The 24240-nt window shown below is 45.0% G+C and overlaps 1 protein-coding gene across 7 annotated transcripts in view; it reads left to right on the forward strand.

The window, feature by feature from the left end:
* The window catches only part of PIGN (phosphatidylinositol glycan anchor biosynthesis class N), a 372057-nt gene that overhangs the window by 93550 nt on the left and 254267 nt on the right, over nucleotides 1-24240 (forward strand). For all 7 annotated transcript variants that reach the window (XR_012847699.1, XM_075826730.1, XM_075826731.1 and 4 more), the window contains one exon: nucleotides 522-562. Coding sequence is in view for 6 of the 7 variants with exons in the window: in XM_075826730.1 (XP_075682845.1) it covers nucleotides 522-562 (41 nt within the window). In the remaining variant the exon portion in view is untranslated. The remainder of the gene's footprint in view (nucleotides 1-521; nucleotides 563-24240) is intronic.

The raw sequence follows: 24240 nt of genomic DNA on the forward strand, positions 1-24240 counted from the left end.
GGTGCTCATGGGCTAATTTGGTACAATTTAGGTGCTCAAGCTGGCCCTTTAAGACTGTGCACGAGCCCACCCTACGGGACACAGCAGAGAGAAGTGGAAGTGAGCGCTGGCGTCTCGTGAGGAGGAGATGCAGGCCAGTGCTCACAGATCCATGGCTGCGGCCGTCAGGAGGTGAGTAATCCTGATGGCCCGCGGCCATGGGTGTTCCATGCCTCATGGGAGTTTTTGACTTCCTCTGAATCAACCTTGCTGGAGAATAGGCTGCTGAATGAACTTCTGTCTTTTTTTTTCAGCCTTACATAATGTTACTATGTAATGTATAATTTGTGTTCATTTTGGATATGCTTATTGTATATGTCTGTGATAATTTGAAATGTATGTGACCTGGACTTAAACTAAACTGTTTTAATGCTGGTCGCAAGGAGAATTTTTAAGTTCATAAAAGAAATAAAAACTGATTATTTTTGGGATAATATAACATATTTAAGTTTGAGTGAACCTTTCTTTTGATCTTTTTTCAGAATGGAATTTGGAGAACTGGAAAAGACTTGATGTCAACCAGGTACAGTTGTTGTTGTTTTTTTTTTGTAAATGTGGGCAATAAACCCTAAAATATTTTTGTATAGTGCATATATAGGTACGAATAGTTTTACAGGGTTGTATTTCCGATTAACTTCTGACTGCTACATAAAGTATGCCTTAGGCCGCCAGAGGGGGGGGATGGCTCCTTTTCTCCACATGTTTTAGAAGTGCCCAGTTATATACAATGACTGGACTGAAGTAATGGAATTTATTGAATTGAAAGTTGGACTCCCCGTATTTTATATTCCAAAGTCTGCTTGCTTCTCTTGGTGGAAGACCTTATTCCTGTTGTTGCTACCAGATCCCTTATGATGCTCCTATTGTTTTATGCAAAAAAAGTTCTATTACATTGGAAGCACCCCAAGATTCCTACATTGCAAGCGTAGATTACTTTACTCAACTCCAATCTCCCCCTTTTCAAACTTACATGTGAAGCACGGGGGTGCCCATTTAAATTTGCAAAAATATGGCAATCTTGGGTGGCTAACCCCACACTTGCTAATGTCCTTCAGCTTCCACTATTTCGTGTTTCTGATAGTCGCATTTGAGATGTAAGTTACGAGTGGCATTTAACGGTTTGCCAATTCCTCCACTGGATATGGTCTTCGACTGATCGCTGTTTCTTTGTGAAATGATGAAACGTAATGGAAAGCGGTTTGTTTTTGTTTTATATCTGTATAAGTAAGTATACTACGGTCTTCTGATGAGCACATGTATGTCTACTGAAATGTTTATACGACTGCTCTGTACTCCCTGTATATGTACCACTTTTATTATGTGCTTAATAAAATTTACCTTTTAAAAAAAAAAACAATAGGCCTCGTTCACATCTGTGTTCCACTGTCCATTGTTCTGCTCCGTCAGAGGAGTAGAACAACAGAAAAAATGGAAGCGGCAATTCCGTTGCACGACCAATACCTCCGGCTGAATCCATTGACTTCCGTGGTTTTACTAGAAAAAATAGCGCATCGTTCTGCACTATGGTTTCTGGTATTCTCAGCTGGATCTGTGACTGAGGCCACTAACCGAGCCTCCAACGCGGGTGTGAACGAGGCAAAAACATCCTTAAAGTGTTTAATATTCTCACAGCGCTCAAGAATCACTCTGTTCTGCTGGATAGTTTATACGTTCTGTGGTACAGTATTTAGAATTATACTCTTAATAGATTTGGCAACAGGATTTTTCCTAGATGGTGTGAAGTGTAGCTAAACACTAGAATATGGTGGAGGATTCTGTATTCTTGCGAGTACTCTTGGTTACTTTGTGAACTTTGGAAACACTTAGGTTTTCAGTGAGTATGTATGTTCGTTCATTTCTATTCCTGTTCTCCCATAGAGATTGAATAGATCAACATGCTCAACCGCTGTTTTCTTTAATCTCCTCCTCACCAAGGTTATATGGGTGAGGAGGAACTGGAGACTCCGCTAACTAGCCACTAGCTAGCAAACCTTTATCAAATATATCAAGGACCGGTGCGTCCTACTTTTAGCCGAGTGAGCACTAAAAACATTGTGCCGTTTGGTTAATATCCCCCAAACACAATACAAAGGACTCCTAGTTATATGTCTGCTTTATTCATAGCGGGAATACTAATCCGAGCATTGACTGAAGTATCTGCCTGCCTATCTACCTAAAATACGGAGCATTTTTTGACGACAGATCTGCTTTAACAATGTTTGAGATTCAATTGACTCCTCTCGTGACGCACTAGATTAGATGGGAAATTATAGCTTGGTTTGAGTTATCTTTTCTTTTCTTTTCTCAGTGTTTCTTATGAGAAAGAACGTATGAGCTAAACTTATGCAGTAAAACCTCTCCTAAAACAAACGCAGGCTGGGAGGGCAAAAACACTTAATTTGAAGAAGACCAATTTCCCCAGGATGAGGGCTGCAATTCAGGATATAGAGTGGGAAGAACTATTGTCAAATAATGGTAACAATGATAAATGGGAGATTTTAAAATCTACTTTGGATAATTATAGTGCAAAATTTATTCCTATAGGTAACCAGTATAAACGACTACAATTAAAATCCACATGGCTTACACCTTCTGTGAATAGGGCAGTATATAACAAAAAAAGGGCATTTGAAAAATACAAATCTGAGGGTATAGCTGTAGCCTTTTTAAATTATAAAGAGCTTAATAAAATCTGCAAAAAAGTAATAAAATTAGCAAAAATACAAAACGAAAGGCAGGTGGCCAAGGATAGTAAAACAAATCCCCCAAAAATCTTCAAGCATGTAAATGCAAAAAACGCAAGGACTGAACATGTAGGACTCCTAGATAGTGGTAATGGGGAGTTGGTCACAGGGGATCAAGAGAAGGCAGAGTTACTAAATGGGTTCTTTAGCTCTGTATATACAACAGAAGAGAGAGCAGCTGATGTAGCGGGTGACAGTGCTGTTAATATATCAGTTGATATACTGAATTGGATGAATGTAGATATAGTCAAAGCTAAGTAAAAAAAATGTGCACAAGGCCCCGGGAGCAAATGGGTTACACCCTAGAGTTCTTAAAGAGTTTAGTTCAGTTATTTCTGTCCCTCTCTTCATAATATTTATAGATTCTCTAGTGACTGGTATAGTGCCAAGGGACTGGCGCAGGGCGAATGTGGTGCCTATTTTCAAAAAGGGCTCTAAGTCTTCCTCGTTCAATTATAGACCAGTAAGCTTAACATCCATTGTGGGGAAAATGTTTGAGAGGCTTTTGAGGGACTATATACAGGATTATGTGACAAAAAATAGTATAAGTGACAGCCAGCATGGTTTTACGAAGGACAGAAGTGAAACCAACTTAATTTTGTGTTTATGAAGAGGTAAGCAGAAGCCTAGACAGAGGGGCCGCTGTGGATATAGTGTTTTTGGACTTAACAAAGGCATTTGACACTGTCCCTCATAGACGTCTAATGGGTAAATTAAGGACTATAGGTTTAGAAAGTAAAGTTAGTAATTGGATTGAGAATTGGCTAAAGGACCGTATCCAGGGAGTTGTGGTCAATGATTCCTACTCTGAATGGTCCCCGGTTATAAGTGGTGTACCCCAGGGTTCCGTGCTGGGAGCACTATTACTAACTTATTTATTAATGATCTAGAGGATGGGATTAATAGCACTATTTCTATTTTGCAGATGACACCAAGCTATGTAGTATTGTTCAGTCTATAGAAGATGTTCATAAATTGCAAGCTGATTTGAACACACGACGTGTTTGCGCATCCACTTGGCATATTAAGTTTAATGTAGATAAATGTAAAGTCATGCATCTGGGTACCAACAATCTCCATGCATCATATGTCCTAGGGGGAGCTGTACTGGGGGAGTCACTTGTTGAGAAGGATCTGAATGAACTTGTAAATCATAAACTAAATAACCGCATGCAGTGTCAATCAGCTGCTTCAAAGGCCAGCAGGATATTGTCGTGTATTAAAAGAGTCATGTACTCGCGGGACAGGGATGTAATATTGCCACTTTACAAAGCATTAGTGAGGCCTCATCTAGAATATGCAGTTCAGTTCTGGGCTCCAGTTCGTAGGAATGATGCCCTGGTGTTGGCAAAAATACAAAGAAGAGCAACAAAGCTAGTAAGGGGCATGTAGAATTAAAGAGGAAAGATTAAAAGAATTAAACCTATTTAGCCTTGAAAAGAGACGACTAAGTGGGGACATGATTAACTTATATAAATATATTTGTGGCACGTACAAGAAATGTGACCTAAAATGAATTTTTCTTTAAAAAAATGTTGGTGTTTGGTGTATACATTTGAAAAGTGTTAAACATTATCTTCGCAATTTCTGCTTGTGGAAAGGCTGAGTGCCAACTAATCTGGCCAATAGTACATTTGTTATGGAGGTTGTTACCCAGCTTTTCTAGCACCTGAATAACAAATCTGCCTAGTTATACTGACACATCCCCCACTCCAATATTGCTGCATGACTTGAAATACTTGACATTCCGACTGTGTAATATTACAGATATTGCTACTGTAATATCCACCACATTGGCTGTCATCCAGTTTTGCTAGTATATTCACACGTTGTGCCGATATTGCTTTTTTTAATTTACCTTTTCTACTGGCTTTGGGAAATTAAGGCAAAGTCTGCAATATGATTGCAAAGTGTAAATATACCCTTAGAAACAAATATAACGAACATACAGCTGAATGGATTTTCACTGAATAAGATGACGGAAGGACTTTTTACCAGTGATTTTTATTTTATTTTAGCTGGACAAAAATCTTTATATAATCCTAATTTTGTTCCGTATAGAAAAGGAGGGAATGTTATTTCTGACTTTTTCTGTGTCGATCTCTGGCTTCTTCTCATTAAATACCGAAGCTGCACACGTTGTTAGTAGCTGTCCTCTTGTAACATATCAGCGCCAATCCGTCCATTCTTTAACAGGCTAAGAGTTGCTGATGAGCACGACTCTATGATTAGAAGGCAGGGTTGGTGTGGCTGTTCCTTTGTATTGTAATACAGACATCAGACTCGCATGTAAGCCCTATTTGTCCTAGTGTATGGATTTCGCTTTTCCTTTGCACAACTTCCATTTGTGTGATTGATTTTTGTGTTTTCACTCAATTTATCACCATGGGTTCTGTTAACGCTTCATTTTCTTTTAATGCTTTGGTGACTGTATGTCAGTATGAAATAAGTGTCCTCAGGTTTTCCCCTAAAATTCATAGTAAACTATATGAGGTAAGTTGCACACCGTCCTATTCGTTATTGTTGATATATCTTTTTTTTCTCTGCCTATTTATATGGACGTGTGAGGTGGGTGTTTAATTATTGACGCATATTATACAACTTTTTACTGCAAAATGGTGTTGTTCCCACCATTTATTAACACACAGAACACAGAAACTTTCCATAATTAGTAAAATGAAGCTAGACAGGAAATTGTAATTATTCCTTTTATTCTGGTCCCTTAAAGGGGTTATTCGGGGACCAAAAATTGCATTGCAATAATATATTTATGTGAAATGAAGTAACTTACTAATATAAGGTTGAAGAAAGTCACATGTCCATCAAGTTCAGCCAAGGGATGGGAAAAGGGAAGGGAAACCTTTCTAAAAATATTAGCTCCTGTGTGTAGAAATTTTTCCATCCCTTGGTTGAACTTGATGGACATGTGACTTTCTTCAACCTTATATTAGTAAGTTACTTCATTTCACATAAATATGTGTCTTTTTTTCAACCGTACTAACTATGTAACTTTAATTTAAAATTCTGTACTAAATGGTGCAGTTCAAGCTTCCTGAATTGTTCCCGGAAGTGCTGGAGCTTTTCTAATAATGATGACGCGCCGACACAGCCCCACGTGACTGAGGGCTTGCTGCATGTGCTGTTGGTGAACATGAACGCAAGGGGCAGTCACATTGCCAATTGCTCTGCTCGGGACTCAAGCATCAGCTAGCGCTTTGCTCGTTACTCCAGCACTGCTCCCGACGTCCATATTTGGTCAATTCAGGGGTTTCCTATCGCTGGAGTTCCCAAGCAGAGCATCAGCTGATGTTCTGGCTGAGGACTCCTGTACTGCTGCCGATGCCATTGTCCACAGTGACCATGACGTGGGCAGAAATGCTTGAGTCCCCAGGCAGAGCATCAGCTGATGCTCTGCTCGGGAACTCCAGCGATAGGAAACCCCTGACTTGACCAAATATGGACGTCCTGAGCAGTGCTGGTGTCCCAAGCAAAGCGGCAGCTAATGCTCGGGACTCAAGCAATAGGCAATGGGACAGCCCCTTGCGGTCATGTTTACGAACAGCACATTAAGCAAGCCCTCGGTCACGTGGGGCCGTGTCTGATCGTCGTCGTCCTTATTAGTGACACATTTTACTTTACATTAGTGGTAAAACTTGGTTGATGTATTCAGTGTTTATTTGTGAAAAACACAAATTCTGAGAAAATGTTCAAAAATTTGTATTTTTCTAAATTTAAATGTATTTGCTTGTAAGACAGATAGTAATACCACACAAAATAGTTACTAGTTAACAGTTCCCATATGTCTACTTTTATGTTGGCATCGTCCTTTTATTTTTCTAGGACGTTACAAGGCTTATAACTTTAGCAGCAATTTCTCCCATTTTTAAGAAAATTGCAAAAGCCTATTTTTTCAGAGACCAGTTCAGTTCTGAAGTGACTTTGAGGGCCTTATATATTAGAAAGTCCCCATAAATTACCCCTTTTTAAAAACTTCACCACTCCAAAGTATTCAAAACCACATTCAGAAAGTTTCTTAACCCCTTAGGTGTTTCACAGGAATTAAAGCAATGTAGAGGTGAAATTTACCATTTTATTTATTTTTTTGCCAAAATTCATTTGTAATAAAAAAATGTTTTCTGTAAAACAGATGGTTTTACCAGAGAAACGCAACTCCATATTTGTTGCCCAGATTCTGCAGTTTTTAGAAATATCCCACATGTGTCCTAATGAACTTAAACACAGGCCTCAGAAGCAAAGAAGCACCTAGTGAATTTTTGGGCCTACTTTTTATAGAATATATTTTAGGCACCATGTCCGGTTTGAAGAGGTCTTGTGGTGCCGAAACAGTGGTGACCCCTTTTTGGAAACTACCTCAAATTTATCTAGGGGTATAGTTAGCATTTTGACCGCATAGGTTTTTTGCTAAACTTATTGGAATTAGTCTGTAAAAAGGAAAATCTTTTTTTCGGTAAAAACTTATGGCAATGCCCCGTATGTGGTAATAAACTGCTGTTTGGACCCACGGCAGGTCTCCGGGTGGAAGTAGCGCCATTTGGATTTTGGAGCGCAGATTTTGCTGGAATGCTTTTCACTGCCATGTTGTGTTTGCAGCGCCCTGGAGGGACCAAAACAGTGGAAACCCAAAAGGTGACCCCATTTTGTAAACCACACCCCTTAAGGAATATTTCTAGGGGTAAATTTAGCTTTTTGACACTACGGGTTTTTTACAGAATCGATTTGGAATTGGGCCGTGAAATTGAAAATCTAAATTTTTTTCTAATAAAATGTAGATTTGTTCATTTTCACAATAGATCAAGCACAAAAAGTACCCAAACATTTGTAATACAAACTCTTCTGAGCACAGCAATACCCCATATGTGGTAGTAAACTGCTGTTTGGACACACGGCAGAACTTCGAAAGGAAGGAGCACCATTTGACTTTTGGTGCTCAAGTTTTGCTGGAATGGTTTGCGGCGCCATGTCACATTTGCAAAGTCCCTGAGGGACCAAAACAGTGCAAACCCCGCAAAAGTGACCCCATTTGGGAAACCATGCCCCTCAAGGAAATTATATAGAGGTATAGTGAGCATTTTGACCCCACAGTTTTTTTTGCTAAATTTATTGGAATTAGGTAGTGAAAATAAATAGATCTACATTCTTTCCACTAAAATGTTGCATTTTTTTCATTTTCACAAGGAATAAAGGTTAAAAAGCACCCCAACAATTGTAAAGCAATTTCTCCCGAGTACGGCAATACCCCAAATGTGGTTATAAACTGCTGCTTGGATACACCGCAGGGCTCAGCATGTCAGGAGTGCTACTTGGCCTGCAGATTATGCTTGATTGGTTTTTGGGCGCCATGTCGCATTTGCAGAGCCCCTGAGGTACCAGTACAGTAGAAATTCATGAGAAGTGACTCCATTTTGTAAACTATACCCCTCAGGGCATTCATCTAGAGGTGTAGTGAGCATTTTGATCCCACTGGTGGTTCATGGATTTTATTAGAATTCGGTAGTGAAATTGAAAAATGTAATGTTTTCAAAAAATACATATCGTTTTTGCTCCCAATTTTTTTTTATTTTTACGAGGGGTAATAGGAGAAAAAACAAGACACAATTTGTTACCCAATCTCTCCCGAGTAAAGCAATACCCCATATGTGGCCCTAAACTGCTGTTTGGGCACATGGCATAGCTCAAAATGGAAGGAGCGGCATTTGGCTTTTAGAGCGTATTGTGCCATTTTAATGCACTAGATGTTGCCTCCAGTTTGTCCCACAGAAGACAAATACCTCAAACTGTTAAGCGGGTTCTCCCAGGTATGGCGTTGCCATATATGTGGACGTAAACTGCTGTTTGTGCACGCTGTAGGGTTCAGAAGGGATTGCCATTTGTCTTTTGGAGCGCAGATTTTTGCTTGGTAGTTGTCTGTTTGGGGTTTTACTGGTGTTTCAGTTTATAATGTTGGGGTATATGTAAGCTGTGCGGAGTACATCAGGGCATGATAAGAGGGTACAATAATGGGGTAAATAAAAAATTCATAGATGTCTGGCCATTGAAAATGGGAAGGGGGACAGATGTGTGATTTTGTAGAGAACAAAAAATTAAAATTAAAAACCTCTGCACCGCGTTCCAGATTATTATGCACATTTTATTTTCACTGATTTTCCTAAATAGTCGATGCAAATGACAGTCAGTATAATCTTCAAGCCATCAACCGTTGGAGTATAATGCAAATTTTATTGAACAAATCTCCTAATAACAGATTTTTTTTTTTTTTAAGTAAAAAAACTCAAAATGCACTGTTTCAAATTATTATGCACAACAAAGATCAAAACATTTTAAAGGTTGTAAAGAGAACTAAAGTGGTAATTTGTTGAATTTGCAGCATCAGGAGGTCATATTTACAGAAATCAAAAGCTCTTTCAATCAAAAAAAACTTAGCAGGCCAAGTTACATGTTAACATAGGACTCCTTCTTTGATATCACCTTCACAATTCTTGCATCCATTGAATTTGTGAGTATTTGGACAGTTTCTGCTTGAATATCTTTGCAGGATGTCAGAATAGCCTCCCAGAGCTTCTGTTTTGATGTGAACTGCCTCCCACCCTCATAGATATTTTGCTTGAGGATGCTCCAAAGGTTCTCAATAGGGTTGAGGTCAGGGGAACATGGGGGCCACACCATGAGTTTCTCTCCTTTTATGCCCATAGCAGCCAATGACACAGAGGTATTCTTTGCAGCATGAGATGGTGCATTGTCATGCATGAAGATAATTTTGCTACGGAAGGCACGGTTCTTCTTTTTATACCACGGAAGAAAGTGGTCAGTCATAAACTCTACGTACTTTGCAGAGGTCATTTTCACACAGTCGGGGACCCTAAAGGGGCCTACCAGCTCTCTCCCCATGATTCCAGCCCAAAACATGACTCAGCCACCTCCTTGCTGACGTCGCAGCCTTGTTGGGACATGGTGGCCATTCACCAACCATCCACTACTCCATCCATCTAGACCATCCAGGGTTGCACGCCACTCATCAGTAAACAACACGGTTTGAAAATTAGTCTTCATGTATTTCTGAGCCCACTGCAACCGTTTCTGCTTGTGAGCATTGTTTAGGGGTGGCCGAATAATAGCTTTATGCATACTTGCAAACCTCTGGAGGATCCTACGCCTTGAGGTTCGCGGGACTCCAGAGGCACCAGCGGCTTCAAATACCTGTTTGCTGCTTTGCAATGGCATTTTAGCAGCTGCTCTCCTAATCCTATTAATTTGTCTGGCAGAAAACTTCCTCATTATGCCTTTATCTGAATGAACCCGTCTGTGCTCTGAATAAGCCAAAAAATTTTCATAGTACGATGATCACGCCTACGTTTTCTTGAAATATCCAATATTTTCATACCTTGTCCAAGGTATTGCACTATTTCACGCTTTTTCGGCAGCAGAGAGATCCTTTTTCTTTCCCATATTGCTTGAAACCTGTGGCTTGCTTAATAATGTGGAACGTCCTCAAGTAGTTTTCCTTTGATTGGGCACACCTGGCAAACTAATTATCACAGGTGTCTGAGATTGATTACAATGATCCAAAGAGCCCTAAGACACAATACCATCCATGAGTTTAATTGAAAAACTAATAATTCAATGTTTATGACACTTAAATCCAATGTGCATAATAATTTGGAACGCGGTGTATACATACATACATATTCTGTGTGTGTGGATATATATATCATTTTGTGTATGTATGTATGTGTGTGTGTGTGTGTGTGTATGTATATATATACATATATATATATATACACTAGTAGAAAAACGGCAGCACTCTAATTCAATGTGTAGGTTCCAGTAATGAAGGGTGCCAGCTGATAGTCCCGATCCAAAGACCATACGTATATCCAAGAAGAAAATTCAGCAGCACTCCAATGATCAAGGTGAAAAAAAGGTGAAATTTATTGTGCCAACATGGCAATACAACGTTTCCGTCCCACCTTGGGACCTTTCTCAAGCATGTTTGAGAAAGGTCCCAAGGTGGGACGGAAACGTTGCATTGCCATGTTGGCACAATAAATTTCACCTTTTTTTCACCTTGATCATTGGAGTGCTGCTGAATTTTCTTCTTGGATATATATATATATATATATATATATATATATATATACATACACATATATGTATTTATATGTGTGTGTGTGTATATGTGTGTATATATATATATATATATATATATATTCACTACCGTTCAAAAGTTTAGGGTCACTTAGAAATTTCCTTATTTTTGGAAAAAAAAAAGCTGTTTTTTTCAATGAAGATAACATTAAATTAATCAGAAATACACTCTATATATTGTTAATGTGCTAAATGACTATTCTAGCTGCAAACGTCTGGTTTTTAATGCAATATCTACAGTGAAGGAAATAAGTATTTGATCCCTTGCTGATTTTGTAAGTTTGCCCACTGTCAGTCATGAACAGTCTAGAATTTTTAGGCTAGGTTAATTTTACCAGTGAGAGATAGATTATATATAAAAAAAAAAAAAGAAAATCACATAGTCAAAATTATATATATTTATTTGCATTGTGCACAGAGAAATAAGTATTTGATCCCCTACCAACCATTAAGAGTTCAGCCTCCTCCAGACCAGTTACACGCTCCAAATCAACTTGGTGCCTGCATTAAAGACAGCTGTCTTAAATGGTCACCTGTATAAAAGACTCCTGTCCACAGACTCAATAAATCAGTCTGACTCTAACCTCTACAACATGGGCAGGACCAAAGAGCTTTCTAAGGATGTCAGGGACAAGATCATAGACCTGCACAAGGCTGGAATGGGCTACAAAACCATAAGTAAGACGCTGGGTGAGAAGGAGACAACTGTTGGTGCAATAGTAAGAAAATGGAAGACATACAAAATGACTGTCAATCGACATCGATCTGGGGCTCCATGCAAAATCTCACCTCGTGGGGTATCCTTGATCCTGAGGAAGGTGAGAGCTCAGCTGAAAACTACACGGGGGGGAACTTGTTAATGATCTCAAGGCAGCTGGGACCACAGTCACCAAGAAAACCATTGGTAACACATTACGCCGTAATGGATTAAAATCCTGCAGTGCCCGCAACGTCCCCCTGCTCAAGAAGGCACATGAACAGGCCCGTCTAAAGTTTGCAAATGAACATCTGGATGATTCTGAGAGTGATTGGGAGAAGGTGTCAGGTTCGTATTTCACACCGAATAACCACCTCTGTAAATTGAAAGCTGAAGGCATGCCTGGAAAGCAGCAAACCAGCCAAAAATGTTTGGTACACAACTTCCCTTGATCAGACCAGGAGAACTGAACTTTATTCTGAACAAAGAAACACACAGAGAAGACACATGCCCCTCCCTATAGATGTGGGACTTGCTTAAGTCCCATTGGCTCCTCAGCTGTAAGTTTTCCTGTACATTCTTCTGCACACTCCTCTTTGCATTCCAGGGTGCGGTGTCTTCCAGAGGCGTGTTATGCAGGCTCTTTGTGCTCCATGAATCCAATCTTTGTGTAATATACTGAATATATATATATATATATATATATATATATAAGGATAATATTTTTCAAACAATATACATGGTAATGATCCCTGACAAAGGTGCTGTGGTCAGATAAGACTAAAATTGAGCTCTTTGGCATTAACTCAACTCGCCGTGTTTGGAGGAAGAGAAATGCTGCCTATGACCCAAAGAACACCGACCCCACTGTAAAGCATGGAGATGGAAACATTATGTTTTGGGGGTGTTTCTCTGCTAAGGGCACAGGACTACTTCACCGCATCAATGGGAGAATGGATGGAGCCATGTACCGTCAAATTCTGAGTGACAACCTCCTTCCCTCCACTAGGACATTAAAAATGGCTCGTGGCTGGGTCTTCCAGTACGACAATGACCCGAAACATACAGCCAAGGCAACAAAGGAGTGGCTAAAAAAGAAGCACATTAAGGTCATGGAGTGGCCTAGCCAGTCTCCAGACCATAATCCCATCGAAAACTTATGGAGGGAGCTGAAGATCCGAGTTGCCAAGCGACAGCCTCGAAATCTTAATGATTTACAGATGATCTGCAAAGAGGAGTGGGCCAAAATTCCATCTAACGTGTGCAAACATCATCATCAACTACAAAAAACGTCTGCTGTGCTTGCCAACAAGGGTTTTGCCACCAAGTATTAAGTCTTGTTTGCCAAAGGGATCAAATACTTATTTCTCTGTGCACAATGCAAATAAATATATATAATTTTGACAATGTGATTTTCGTTTTTTTTTTTTTTATATAATCTATCTCTCACTGGTAAAATTAACCTAGCCTAAAAATTCTAGACTGTTCATGTCTTTGACAGTGGGCAAACTTACAAAATCAGCAAGGGATCAAATACCTATTTCCTTCACTGTACATAGGTGTATAGAGGCCCATTTCCAGCAACCATCACTCCAGTGTTCTAATGGTACATTGTGTTTGCTAACTGTGTTAGAAGGCTAATGGATGATTAGAAAACACTTGAAAACCCTTGTGCAATTATGTTAGCACCGCTGTAAACAGTTTTGCTGTTTAGAGGAGCTATAAAACTGACCTTCCTTTGAGCTAGTTGAGAATCTGGAGCATTACATTTGTGGGTTCGATTAAACTCTCCAAATGGCTAGAAAAAGAGAGCTTTCATGTGAAACTCGACAGTCTATTCTTGTTCTTAGAAATGAAGGCTATTCCATGCGAGAAATTGCCAAGAAACTGAAGATTTCCTATAACGGTGTGTACTACTCCCTTCAGAGGACAGCACAAACAGGCTCTAACCAGAGTAGAAAGAGAAGTGGGAGGCCCCGCTGCACAACTGAGCAACAAGACAAGTACATTAGAGTCTCTAGTTTGAGAAATAGACGCCTCACAGGTCCTCAACTGGCAGCTTCATTAAATAGTACCCGCAAAACGCCAGTGTCAACGTCTACAGTGAAGAGGCGACTCAGGGATGCTGGCCTTCAGGGCAGAGTGGCAAAGAAAAAGCCATATCTGAGACTGGCTAATAAAAGGAAAATATTAATATGGGCAAAAGCACACAGACATTGGACAGAGGAAGATTGGAAAAAAGTGTTATGGACAGATGAATCGAAGTTTGAGGTGTTTGGATCACACAGAAGAACATTTGTGAGACGCAGAACAACTGAAAAGATGCTGGAAGAGTGCCTGACGCCATCTGTCAAGCATGGTGGAGGTAATGTGATGGTCTGGGGTTGCTTTGGTGCTGGTAAAGTGGGAGATTTGTACAAGGTAAAAGGGATTTTGAATAAGGAAGGCTATCACTCCATTTTGCAACGCCATGCCATACCCTGTGGACAGCGCTTGATTGGAGCCAATTTCATGCTACAACAGGACAATGACCCAAAGCACACCTCCAAATTATGCAAGAACTATTTAGGGAAGAAGCAGGCAGCTGGTATTCTATCTGTAATGGAGTGGCCAGCGCAGTCACCAGATCTCAACCCCATAGAGCTGTTGTGGGAGCAGCTTGACCATATGGTACACAAGAAGTGCCCATCAAGCCAATCCAACTTGTGGGAGGGGCTTCTGGAAGCATGGGGTGAAATTTCTCCCGATTACCTCAGCAAATTAACCGCTAGAATGCCAAAGGTCTGCAATTCTGTAATTGCTGCAAATGGAGCATTCTTTGACGAAAGCAAAGTCTGAAGGAGAAAATTATTATTTAAAATAAAAATCATTATTTCTAACATTGTCAATGTCTTGACTATATGTTCTAGTCATTTTGCAACTCCTTTGATAAATAGAAGCGTGTGTTTTCATGGAAAACACAAAATTGTCTGGGTGACCCCAAACTTTTGAACGGTAGTGTGTGTGTGTGTGTGTGTGTGTATGTGTGTGTGTGTGTGTATATATGTATATATGTATGTATATATCTGTTTGTGTATGTACGTATATATCTGTGTATGTATGTATATATCTGTCTGTGTGTGTTTTGTTGTTTGTATATATGTGTGTATATATATATGTATGTATGTGTGTGTGTGTGTATGTTCAGGATCTGCCAGGCACAGCTTCTGTATCCACGCCCATAGGTAATCAGTCTGCACCTGCTTTAATGTCTGTGAGACTGACTCCATCTTCCACCACTCAGGATGGCAGGCTTAGGAGTGGGAGAGCCTATCACAGCCTGGCCAGACGGAGCTGGCTCCCGCCCTCCATCTATTTATACCTGCCTTTCCTGTTCCTCCTTGCTTGTGATTCTTCTCTGTTGGTTTCCTGGCCCTGCTGCAGCTTCTTGAACTACTTGTCCCTGCTTCGTATTGACCCTGGCTTACTGACTACTCTTCTGCTCTGCGTTTTGATACCTCGTACACTCCTGGTTTGACTCGGCTCGTTTACTACTTTTGTTGCTCACGGTGTTGCCGTGGGCAACTGCCCCGTTTCCCTTTTTGTTCTGTGTTTCCTTATCTGTTGTCTGTCGTGCATTTACTGAGTGTAGGGACCGTCGCCCAGTTGTACCCCGTCGCCTAGGGCGGGTCTTTGCTAGTAGGCAGGGACTGAGTGGCGGGTAGATTAGGGCTCACTTGTCTGTTTCCCTATCCCTGTCACTACATAATCACAAGCCCATATACCTACTCTACCCTGGTCCCTCACACCACTATGGACCCCCTTGAGACCCTGGTTCAGCAAATGCAAGGTCTCTCCCTACAGGTCCAGGCCCTGGCTCAGAGGGTCAACCAGCCTGATGCTACCATGGTAGTGCCCCTCACCTCACCTCTTGAACCCCACCTCAAGTTGCCTGAGCGGTTCTCAGGGGACCGGAAGACTTTTCTCTCCTTTCGGGAGAGTTGTAGGCTCTATTTTCATTTAAAGCCCCACTCCTCAGGTTCTGAGAGCCAGCGGGTGGGTATAATTATGTCCCGGCTCCTGAAGGGGCCCCAAGAATGGGCCTTCTCCTTGGCTCCTGACGCCCCTGAACTTTCCTCCGTTGATCTTTTCTTTTCTGCTCTCGGACTCATTTATGACGAGACTGACAGGACTGCCTTTGCCGAGAGTCAGCTGGTGACCTTACGTCAGGGTAAGAGACCTGTTGAGGAGTATTGCTCTGACTTTAGGAAGTGGTGCGTAGCCTCTCGGTGGAATGACCCTGCCTTAAGGTGCCAGTTTAGGTTGGGTCTGTCGAACGCCCTGAAAGACCTGCTAGTTAGCTATCCCTCTTCTGACTCCCTAGACCAGGTTATGGCTTTAGCGGTACGACTTGACCGACTTCTCAGGGAACGACAACGTGAACGTTTTTGTGTTTTCTCCTCTGACTCCCCCATGATGCCTCCCGAGGTTCCGTTGCTTCGTTCTTCCACGGAAGACTCGGAGGTACCTATGCAACTCGGGGCCTCCGTGTCCCCCCAACAACGTAGAGAGTTCCGCAGGAAGAATGGTGTCTGCTTCTATTGTGGGGATGACAAGCATCAAGTGAACACCTGTCCTAGGCGTAAGAATAAGCAGCCGGAAAACTTCCGCGCCTAAGTGATCATCGGGGAGGTCACTTGGGCGCACAGGTATTTCCCGTAAATATGAAACGTAATAAAATCTTGCTTCCCTTTCAGGTCTCTTTTGGTGGTAGGTCTGCTACCGGCAGTGCCTTCGTTGATTCAGGGTCGTCTGTTAATATCATGTCTGTAGAATTTGCTATGTCTCTAGCTATGCCTTTGATTTATTTGCCTAAACCTGTCCCGGTAGTGGGTATCGACTCCACTCCTCTTGCTAATGGTTATTTTACACAGCATACCCCTGTTTTTGAACTCCTTGTTGGCTCCATGCATTTGGAGCAGTGCTCTGTACTGTTGATGCAGGGATTATCGTCCGATTTGGTTTGAGGCCTTCCCTGGTTGCAGTTGCATAATCCCACGTTTGACTGGAATACTGGGGATCTTACTAAATGGGGTAATGAATGCTTGACGTCATGTTTTTCTGTTTATTCTATTTCTCCCCCTGAGGAGGTGAACACGCTTCCTGAGTTTGTTCAGGACTTCGCTGATGTTTTCTCAAAGGAGGCCTCCGAAGTGTTACCTCCTCATAGAGAATACGATTGTGCTATCGATTTGGTAGCAGGAACTAAGCTCCCTAAGGGTAGGATATTGAATCTCTCTTGTCCTGAACGTGAAGCCATGAGAGAGTATATCCAGGAATGCCTTGCCAAGGGTTACATTCGCCCCTCTACTTCTCCAGTAGGTGCTGGCTTCTTCTTCGTAGGGAAGATGGATGGTGGTCTTAGGCCATGCATTGACTACCGTAATTTGAATAAGGTCACTGTAAGGAACCAGTATCCCCTTCCTTTGATTCCTGATCTCTTTAATCAGGTTCAGGGGGCCCAATGGTTCTCTAAGTTTGATCTACGGGGGGCGTATAACCTTATCCGCATCAAAGAGGGAGATGAGTAGAAGACTGCGTTTAACACGCCCGAAGGTCATTTCCAATACCTCGTCATGCCCTTTGGGTGGTGTAATGCTCCCGCGGTCTTCCAGAATTTCATAAATGAGATTTTAAGAGACTATCTGGGGGTATTTCTTGTAGTGTACCTTGATGATATACTTGTGTTTTCCAAGGACTGGTCCTCCCACATTGAGCATGTCAGGAAGGTGCTCCAGGTACTTCGGGGAAAACTGTTTGCGAAGACCGAAAAATGTGTGTTTGGGGTGCAGGAGATACCATTTTTGGGTCAAATCCTCACTCCTCATGAATTCCGCATGGTCCCCGCCAAGGTCCAGGCTGTGGCGGAATGGGTCCAACCTGCCTCCCTGAAGGCGTTACAGTGCTTCTTGGGGTTCGCTAATTATTACAGGAGATTTATTGCTAACTTCTCGGTCATCGCTAAGCCTCTTACGGACCTCCCTCGCAAGGGTGCTGATCTCCTCCGCTGGCCTCCTGAGGCTGTCCAGGCTTTTGAGGTTCTTAAGAAGTGTTTTATCTCTGCCCCGGTGCTGGTTCAGCCCAACCAAATGGAGCCATTTATCGTGGAGGTTGACGCGTCCGAGGTGGGAGTGGGGGCTGTCTTGTCCCAGGGTACCAGATCCCTCACCCATCTCCGTCCCTGTGCCTACTTCTCCAGGAAGTTTTCGCCCACTGAGAGTAACTATGATATTGGCAACCGCGAACTCTGAGCCATTAAATGGGCATTTGAAGAGTGGCGCCACTTCCTGGAGGGGGCTAGGCACCAGGTAACGGTCCTTACCGACCACAAGAATCTGGTTTTCCTAGAATCTGCCCGGAGGCTAAACCCGAGACGAGCTCGATGGGCGTTATTTTTTACCAGATTCAAGTTTTTTGGTTACCTATAGGGCTGGGTCTAAAAATATTAAGGCTGATGCACTGTCGCATAGCTTCATGGCCAGCCCTCCTTCGGAGGAAGATCCTGCTTGTATTTTGCCTCCAGGTATAATCATTTCCTCTATTGATTCTGATTTAGTCTCCGAAATTGCGGCTGATCAAGGTTCAGCCCCCGGGAACCTTCCTGAGAACAAGCTGTTTGTTCCCCTGCAATTCCGGCTAAGGGTACTTAGGGAAAATCATGACTCCGCACTATCTGGTCATCCAGGCATCCTAGGTATCAAGCACCTCATTGCCAGAAAGTATTGGTGGCCTGGGTTGCCTAAAGACGTTAAGGCCTACGTCGCCGCTTGTGAGGTTTGTGCTAGGTCCAAGACTTCCAGGTCCCGACCAGCGGGCTTACTACGTTCTTTGCCCATTCCCCAGAGACCTTGGACCCATATCTCCATGGATTTTATCACCGATTTGCCTCCATCTCAAGGCAAGTCGGTGGTGTGGGTTGTAGTAGACCGCTTCAGTAAGATGTGCCACTTTGTGTCCCTCAAGAAACTACCCAATGCTAAGACGTTAGCTACCTTGTTTGTCAAACACATCCTGCGTCTCCATGGGGTCCCTGTCAATATTGTTTCTGACAGAGGGGTACAATTTGTTTCATTGTTTTGGAGAGCCTTCTGTAAAAAGTTGGAGATTGATCTGTCCTTCTCCTCTGCCTTCCATCCTGAAACTAATGGCAAAACTGAGAGGACTAATCAGTCTCTAGAACAATATTTAAGGTGTTTTATCTCTGACTGTCAATATGATTGGGTCTCATTCATTCCCCTCGCCGAATTTTCCCTTAATAACCAGGTCAGTAACTCGTCTCCTCCTTTTTCTGTAATTTTGGGTTCAATCCACGGTTCTCCTCCGTTTCACCTTGTAGTTCCAAAAATCCCGAGGTAGAGGTCGTTCATTGGGAACTGTGCACAGTCTGGGCCCAGGTTCAGAAGAACCTAGAGGCGTCCCAGAGCATACAAAAACTCAGGCAGATAGAAGACGTTCTGCTAACCCCTTGTTTATGGTCGGGGATCTGGTGTGGCTATCGTCAAAGAACTTGCGCCTTAAAGTCCCGTCAAAAGAAGTTTGCTCCCTGGTTTATAGGGCCGTACAAGGTCATTGAAGTTCTCAATCCTGTCTCCTTCCGACTGGAGTTGCCCCCATCTTTTCGAGTAAATGACGTGTTTCATGCCTCCCTCCTTAAACGCTGCTCCCCGTCCTTGGCTCCCTCGAGGAAACCTCCTGTCCCCGTTCTCACCCCTGAGGGGGTAGAATTCGAGGTGGCCAAGATTGTGGACAGCAAGATGGTCCAAGGCTCCCTCCAGTACCTGGTCCATTGGAGAGGATACGGGCCTGAGGAGAGGACTTGGGTACCCACCCGGGATGTTCACGCTGGGGTATTGGTCAGGAGGTTCCACCTTCCTTTCCCCAATAAACCAGGTCCATCTAGAAAGCGTACTGTGGCCCCTCATAAAAGGGGGGGGTACTGTTAAGGATCTGCCAGGCACAGCTTCTGTATCCACGCCCATAGGTAATCAGTCTGCACCTGCTTCTATGTCTGTGAGACTGACTCCATCTTCCACCACTCAGGATGGCAGGCTTAGGAGTGGGAGAGCCTATCACAGCCTGGCCAGACGGAGCTGGCTCCCGCCCTCCATCTATTTATACCTGCCTTTCCTGTTCCTCCTTGCTTGTGATTCTTCTCTGTTGGTTTCCTGGCCCTGCTGCAGCTTCTTGAACTACTTTTGTCCCTGCTTCGTATTGACCCTGGCTTACTGACTACTCTCCTGCTCTGCGTTTGGCACCTCGTACTCTCCTGGTTTGACTCGGCTCGTTTACTACTCTTGTTGCTCACGGTGTTGCCGTGGGCAACTGCCCTGTTTTGCTTTGTTCTGTGTTTCCTTATCTGTTGTCTGTCGTGCACTTACTGAGTGTAGGGACCGTCGCCCAGTTGTACCCCGTCGCCTAGGGCGGTTCGTTGCAAGTAGGCAGTGACTGAGTGGCGGGTAGATTAGGGCTCACTTGTCTGTTTCCCTATCCCTGTCATTATATATATATATATATATATATATATATATATATATATATATATATATATATATATATATATATATACATATATATATATATATACACACGCACGCACACGTGTGTTAGAGGAGAGAAGGCAGCGCAGAAAATCTTATAATGAAGGAAGAGGGGGCGTGTTCTATCATTGATGACGCTCCGTGTCTTTGCTAAGACAGCACTTCCGACTGTGTAGAGACACGGCGCGTCAACTACCTTTTAGGCTCTATTCACACGACCGGGTCCGAGTGTTGGCCGATAAAAACTGCGGTTTTGGTCCCTTTTCTCTGCCGTTTTGCATCCCTTTTCGTTCCGGACCATGCTTCCGTTTTTAACTCTTTTTTTTTTCCGCCCGTTTTTTCCTTGTCCGTTTTAAAAACGGATGAATTTCATTTGTCAATTTTCTGCCACACACTACCTACCTATAGATACTGCCGCAGCCCCCCTGTAGGTAATGCCGCGCAGCCCCCCTGTAGGTAATGCCGCGCAGCCCCCCTGTAGGTAATGCCGCGCAGCCCCCCTGTAGGTAATGCCGCGCAGCCCCCCTGTAGGTAATGCCGCGCAGCCCCCCTGTAGGTAATGCCGCGCAGCCCCCCTGTAGGTAATGCCGCGCAGCCCCCCTGTAGGTAATGCCGCGCAGCCCCCCTGTAGGTAATGCCGCGCAGCCCCCCTGTAGGTAATGCCGCGCAGCCCCCCTGTAGGTAATGCCGCGCAGCCCCCCTGTAGGTAATGCCGCGCAGCCCCCCTGTAGGTAATGCCGCGCAGCCCCCCTGTAGGTAATGCCGCGCAGCCCCCCTGTAGGTAATGCCGCGCAGCCCCCCTGTAGGTAATGCCGCGCAGCCCCCCTGTAGGTAATGCCGCGCAGCCCCCCTGTAGGTAATGCCGCGCAGCCCCCCTGTAGGTAATGCCGCGCAGCCCCCCTGTAGGTAATGCCGCGCAGCCCCCCTGTAGGTAATGCCGCGCAGCCCCCCTGTAGGTAATGCCGCGCAGCCCCCCTGTAGGTAATGCCGCGCAGCCCCCCTGTAGGTAATGCCGCGCAGCCCCCCTGTAGGTAATGCCGCGCAGCCCCCCTGTAGGTAATGCCGCGCAGCCCCCCTGTAGGTAATGCCGCGCAGCCCCCCTGTAGGTAATGCCGCGCAGCCCCCCTGTAGGTAATGCCGCGCAGCCCCCCTGTAGGTAATGCCGCGCAGCCCCCCTGTAGGTAATGCCGCGCAGCCCCCCTGTAGGTAATGCCGCGCAGCCCCCCTGTAGGTAATGCCGCGCAGCCCCCCTGTAGGTAATGCCGCGCAGCCCCCCTGTAGGTAATGACGCGCAGCCCCCCTGTAGGTAATGACGCGCAGCCCCCCTGTAGGTAATGACGCGCAGCCCCCCTGTAGGTAATGACGCGCAGCCCCCCTGTAGGTAATGACGCGCAGCCCCCCTGTAGGTAATGACGCGCAGCCCCCCTGTAGGTAATGACGCGCAGCCCCCCTGTAGGTAATGACGCGCAGCCCCCCTGTAGGTAATGACGCGCAGCCCCCCTGTAGGTAATGACGCGCAGCCCCCCTGTAGGTAATGACGCGCAGCCCCCCTGTAGGTAATGACGCGCAGCCCCCCTGTAGGTAATGACGCGCAGCCCCCCTGTAGGTAATGACGCGCAGCCCCCCTGTAGGTAATGACGCGCAGCCCCCCTGTAGGTAATGACGCGCAGCCCCCCTGTAGGTAATGACGCGCAGCCCCCCTGTAGGTAATGACGCGCAGCCCCCCTGTAGGTAATGACGCGCAGCCCCCCTGTAGGTAGTGCCGCGCAGCCCCCCTGTAGGTAGTGCCGCGCAGCCCCCCTGTAGGTAGTGCCGCGCAGCCCCCCTGTAGGTAGTGCCGCGCAGCCCCCCTGTAGGTAGTGCCGCGCAGCCCCCCTGTAGGTAGTGCCGCGCAGCCCCCCCGTAGGTAGTGCCGCGCAGCCCCCCCGTAGGTAGTGCCGCGCAGCCCCCCCGTAGGTAGTGCCGCGCAGCCCCCCCGTAGGTAGTGCCGCGCAGCCCCCCCGTAGGTAGTGCCGCGCAGCCCCCCCGTAGGTAGTGCCGCGCAGCCCCCCCGTAGGTAGTGCCGCGCAGCCCCCCCGTAGGTAGTGCCGCGCAGCCCCCCCGTAGGTAGTGCCGCGCAGCCCCCCCCGTAGGTAGTGCCGCGCAGCCCCCCCCGTAGGTAGTGCCGCGCAGCCCCCCCCGTAGGCAGTGCCGCGCAGCCCCCCCGTAGGCAGTGCCGCGCTGCCCCCCCCCCGTAGGCAGTGCCGCGCTATGCCCCCCCCCCGTAGGCACCCCCCGTAGGCAGTGCCGCGCTGCCCCCCCCCCCCCGTAGGCAGTGCCGCGCTGCCCCCCCCCCCCCCCCCGTAGGCAGTGCCGCGCTGCCCCCCCCGTAGGCAGTGCCACGCTGCCCCCCCCCCCGTAGGCAGTGCCACGCTGCCCCCCCCCCATAGGCAGTGCCACGCTGCCCCCCCCGTAGGCAGTGCCACGCTGCCCCCCCCCCCCGTAGGCAGTGCCACACTGCCCCCCCCCCCCCCCGTAGGCAGTGCCACACTGCCCCCCCCCCCCCCCGTAGGCAGTGCCACACTGCCCCCCCCCCCCGTAGGCAGTGCCACACAGCCCCCTTGTACATAGTCACCCCCTCTACTTTCCTGTAGGGGACGGCTCTTGGAGAAATCCCTCACTTCACTGTCCATATATGGACAGTGAAGTGAGGGACTTCTCCTGGAGCGGAATCCCCGGCCACATCGCCGGGAATCTCCGCTTCAGAAGTCCCTGACGTCACTGTGTCCATATATGGACAGTGAAGGCAGAGACTTTTCTTGGAGCGGAATCCCCGGCCACATCGCTGGGGATTCCACTTCAGAAGTCCCTAACTTGTGTCCATATATAGGACTTCTCCGGCGTTGCCAAAGCTGTGGTCGGGGTTGGGGATTCCGCTCCTACAGGGAGCAAAAAAACACCCTCCTCCTCCTCACATGCGCTTCGCACTGTGAGGAGGAGAAGGAGAGAGCGAGCGACAGAAGACACGGCCGTCACACTACACACCGACACCACATAGTTAAAATGTGCGCATGCGCAATGGAACATACACGGCTGCTGAAGACGCAGCCATATCATTTAACAGAGCATGCGTGGTGGAGTGTGTCAAAGTAATTTTCTGCTTCCGGAAAACCCCTTTAACATTAGAAAACTGCATTTTACAGTTTTGAGAAGCTTAAAGGGAATGCTTTGATAATGGCCAATTTGACAAAATATCTTACAGTTTCAGTCATATCAATCAATAGTTATGACATGGTCTTATTGATCTCCCATGGAGCTTGCATTACTTCTCATTTCTATCTAGAATTTCAGGCTCTGGGACGTTTACCTGTTGTCTTGGTAATGTTTTGGCAATAAGGATTTTAGATCGTAGATATATATTTTTGGGGATTGGACACTTTTTCACATATGCTTCATATTTTTATATGGAAAAGTCTATAAACAGATAAAAAAAAAAAAGCAAAATTACCTACTCAAAATGATCCTCCTTTGCTAGCATGCCAGAACATACGGTGGGTGGAGATGCTCGTTTTTTAGTTCTTCCACTCAACATCGAAATTCATTCTGAATTATGTGAATCACAAGGAACTCCAAAAAAGTAGTGTCCTGGCAATAGGAGAGGTTTGAGGCTGAAAAAATAATTTCGTTTTGTCAGTTCTCGCTTTTTCATCCCATTGGGTGTAACTCTCGGTATGTTAGTGGTTTTAGTGATATAAATGGCACGTGGTACATAGTGGGGTCATGTTAACGATTTTGTGGAGCCTGTGAGCTCCAGGTAATATTTTTGTTCATCTAATGTTTTGGTAGAGAAGACAAGTTGTTTTCCGAGAGTGGTACAAAGATTTTGTTTAAGTCAATCTTGCATAGATATTTCATTTAATCATTTTGGGGTTCAAAATATTTTACAACTGTTCTACAGGGCTCCCCTCCCTTTAACAGACAAATGTCGGTGCTACCTGGTAAGTGTCAGCTCTGTGTTGTGAGCATAAATTGTCATTTTATT

This window comes from Rhinoderma darwinii, chromosome 5 (assembly GCF_050947455.1).
Source record: "Rhinoderma darwinii isolate aRhiDar2 chromosome 5, aRhiDar2.hap1, whole genome shotgun sequence".
Classification (NCBI taxonomy): Eukaryota; Metazoa; Chordata; class Amphibia; order Anura; family Rhinodermatidae; genus Rhinoderma; species Rhinoderma darwinii.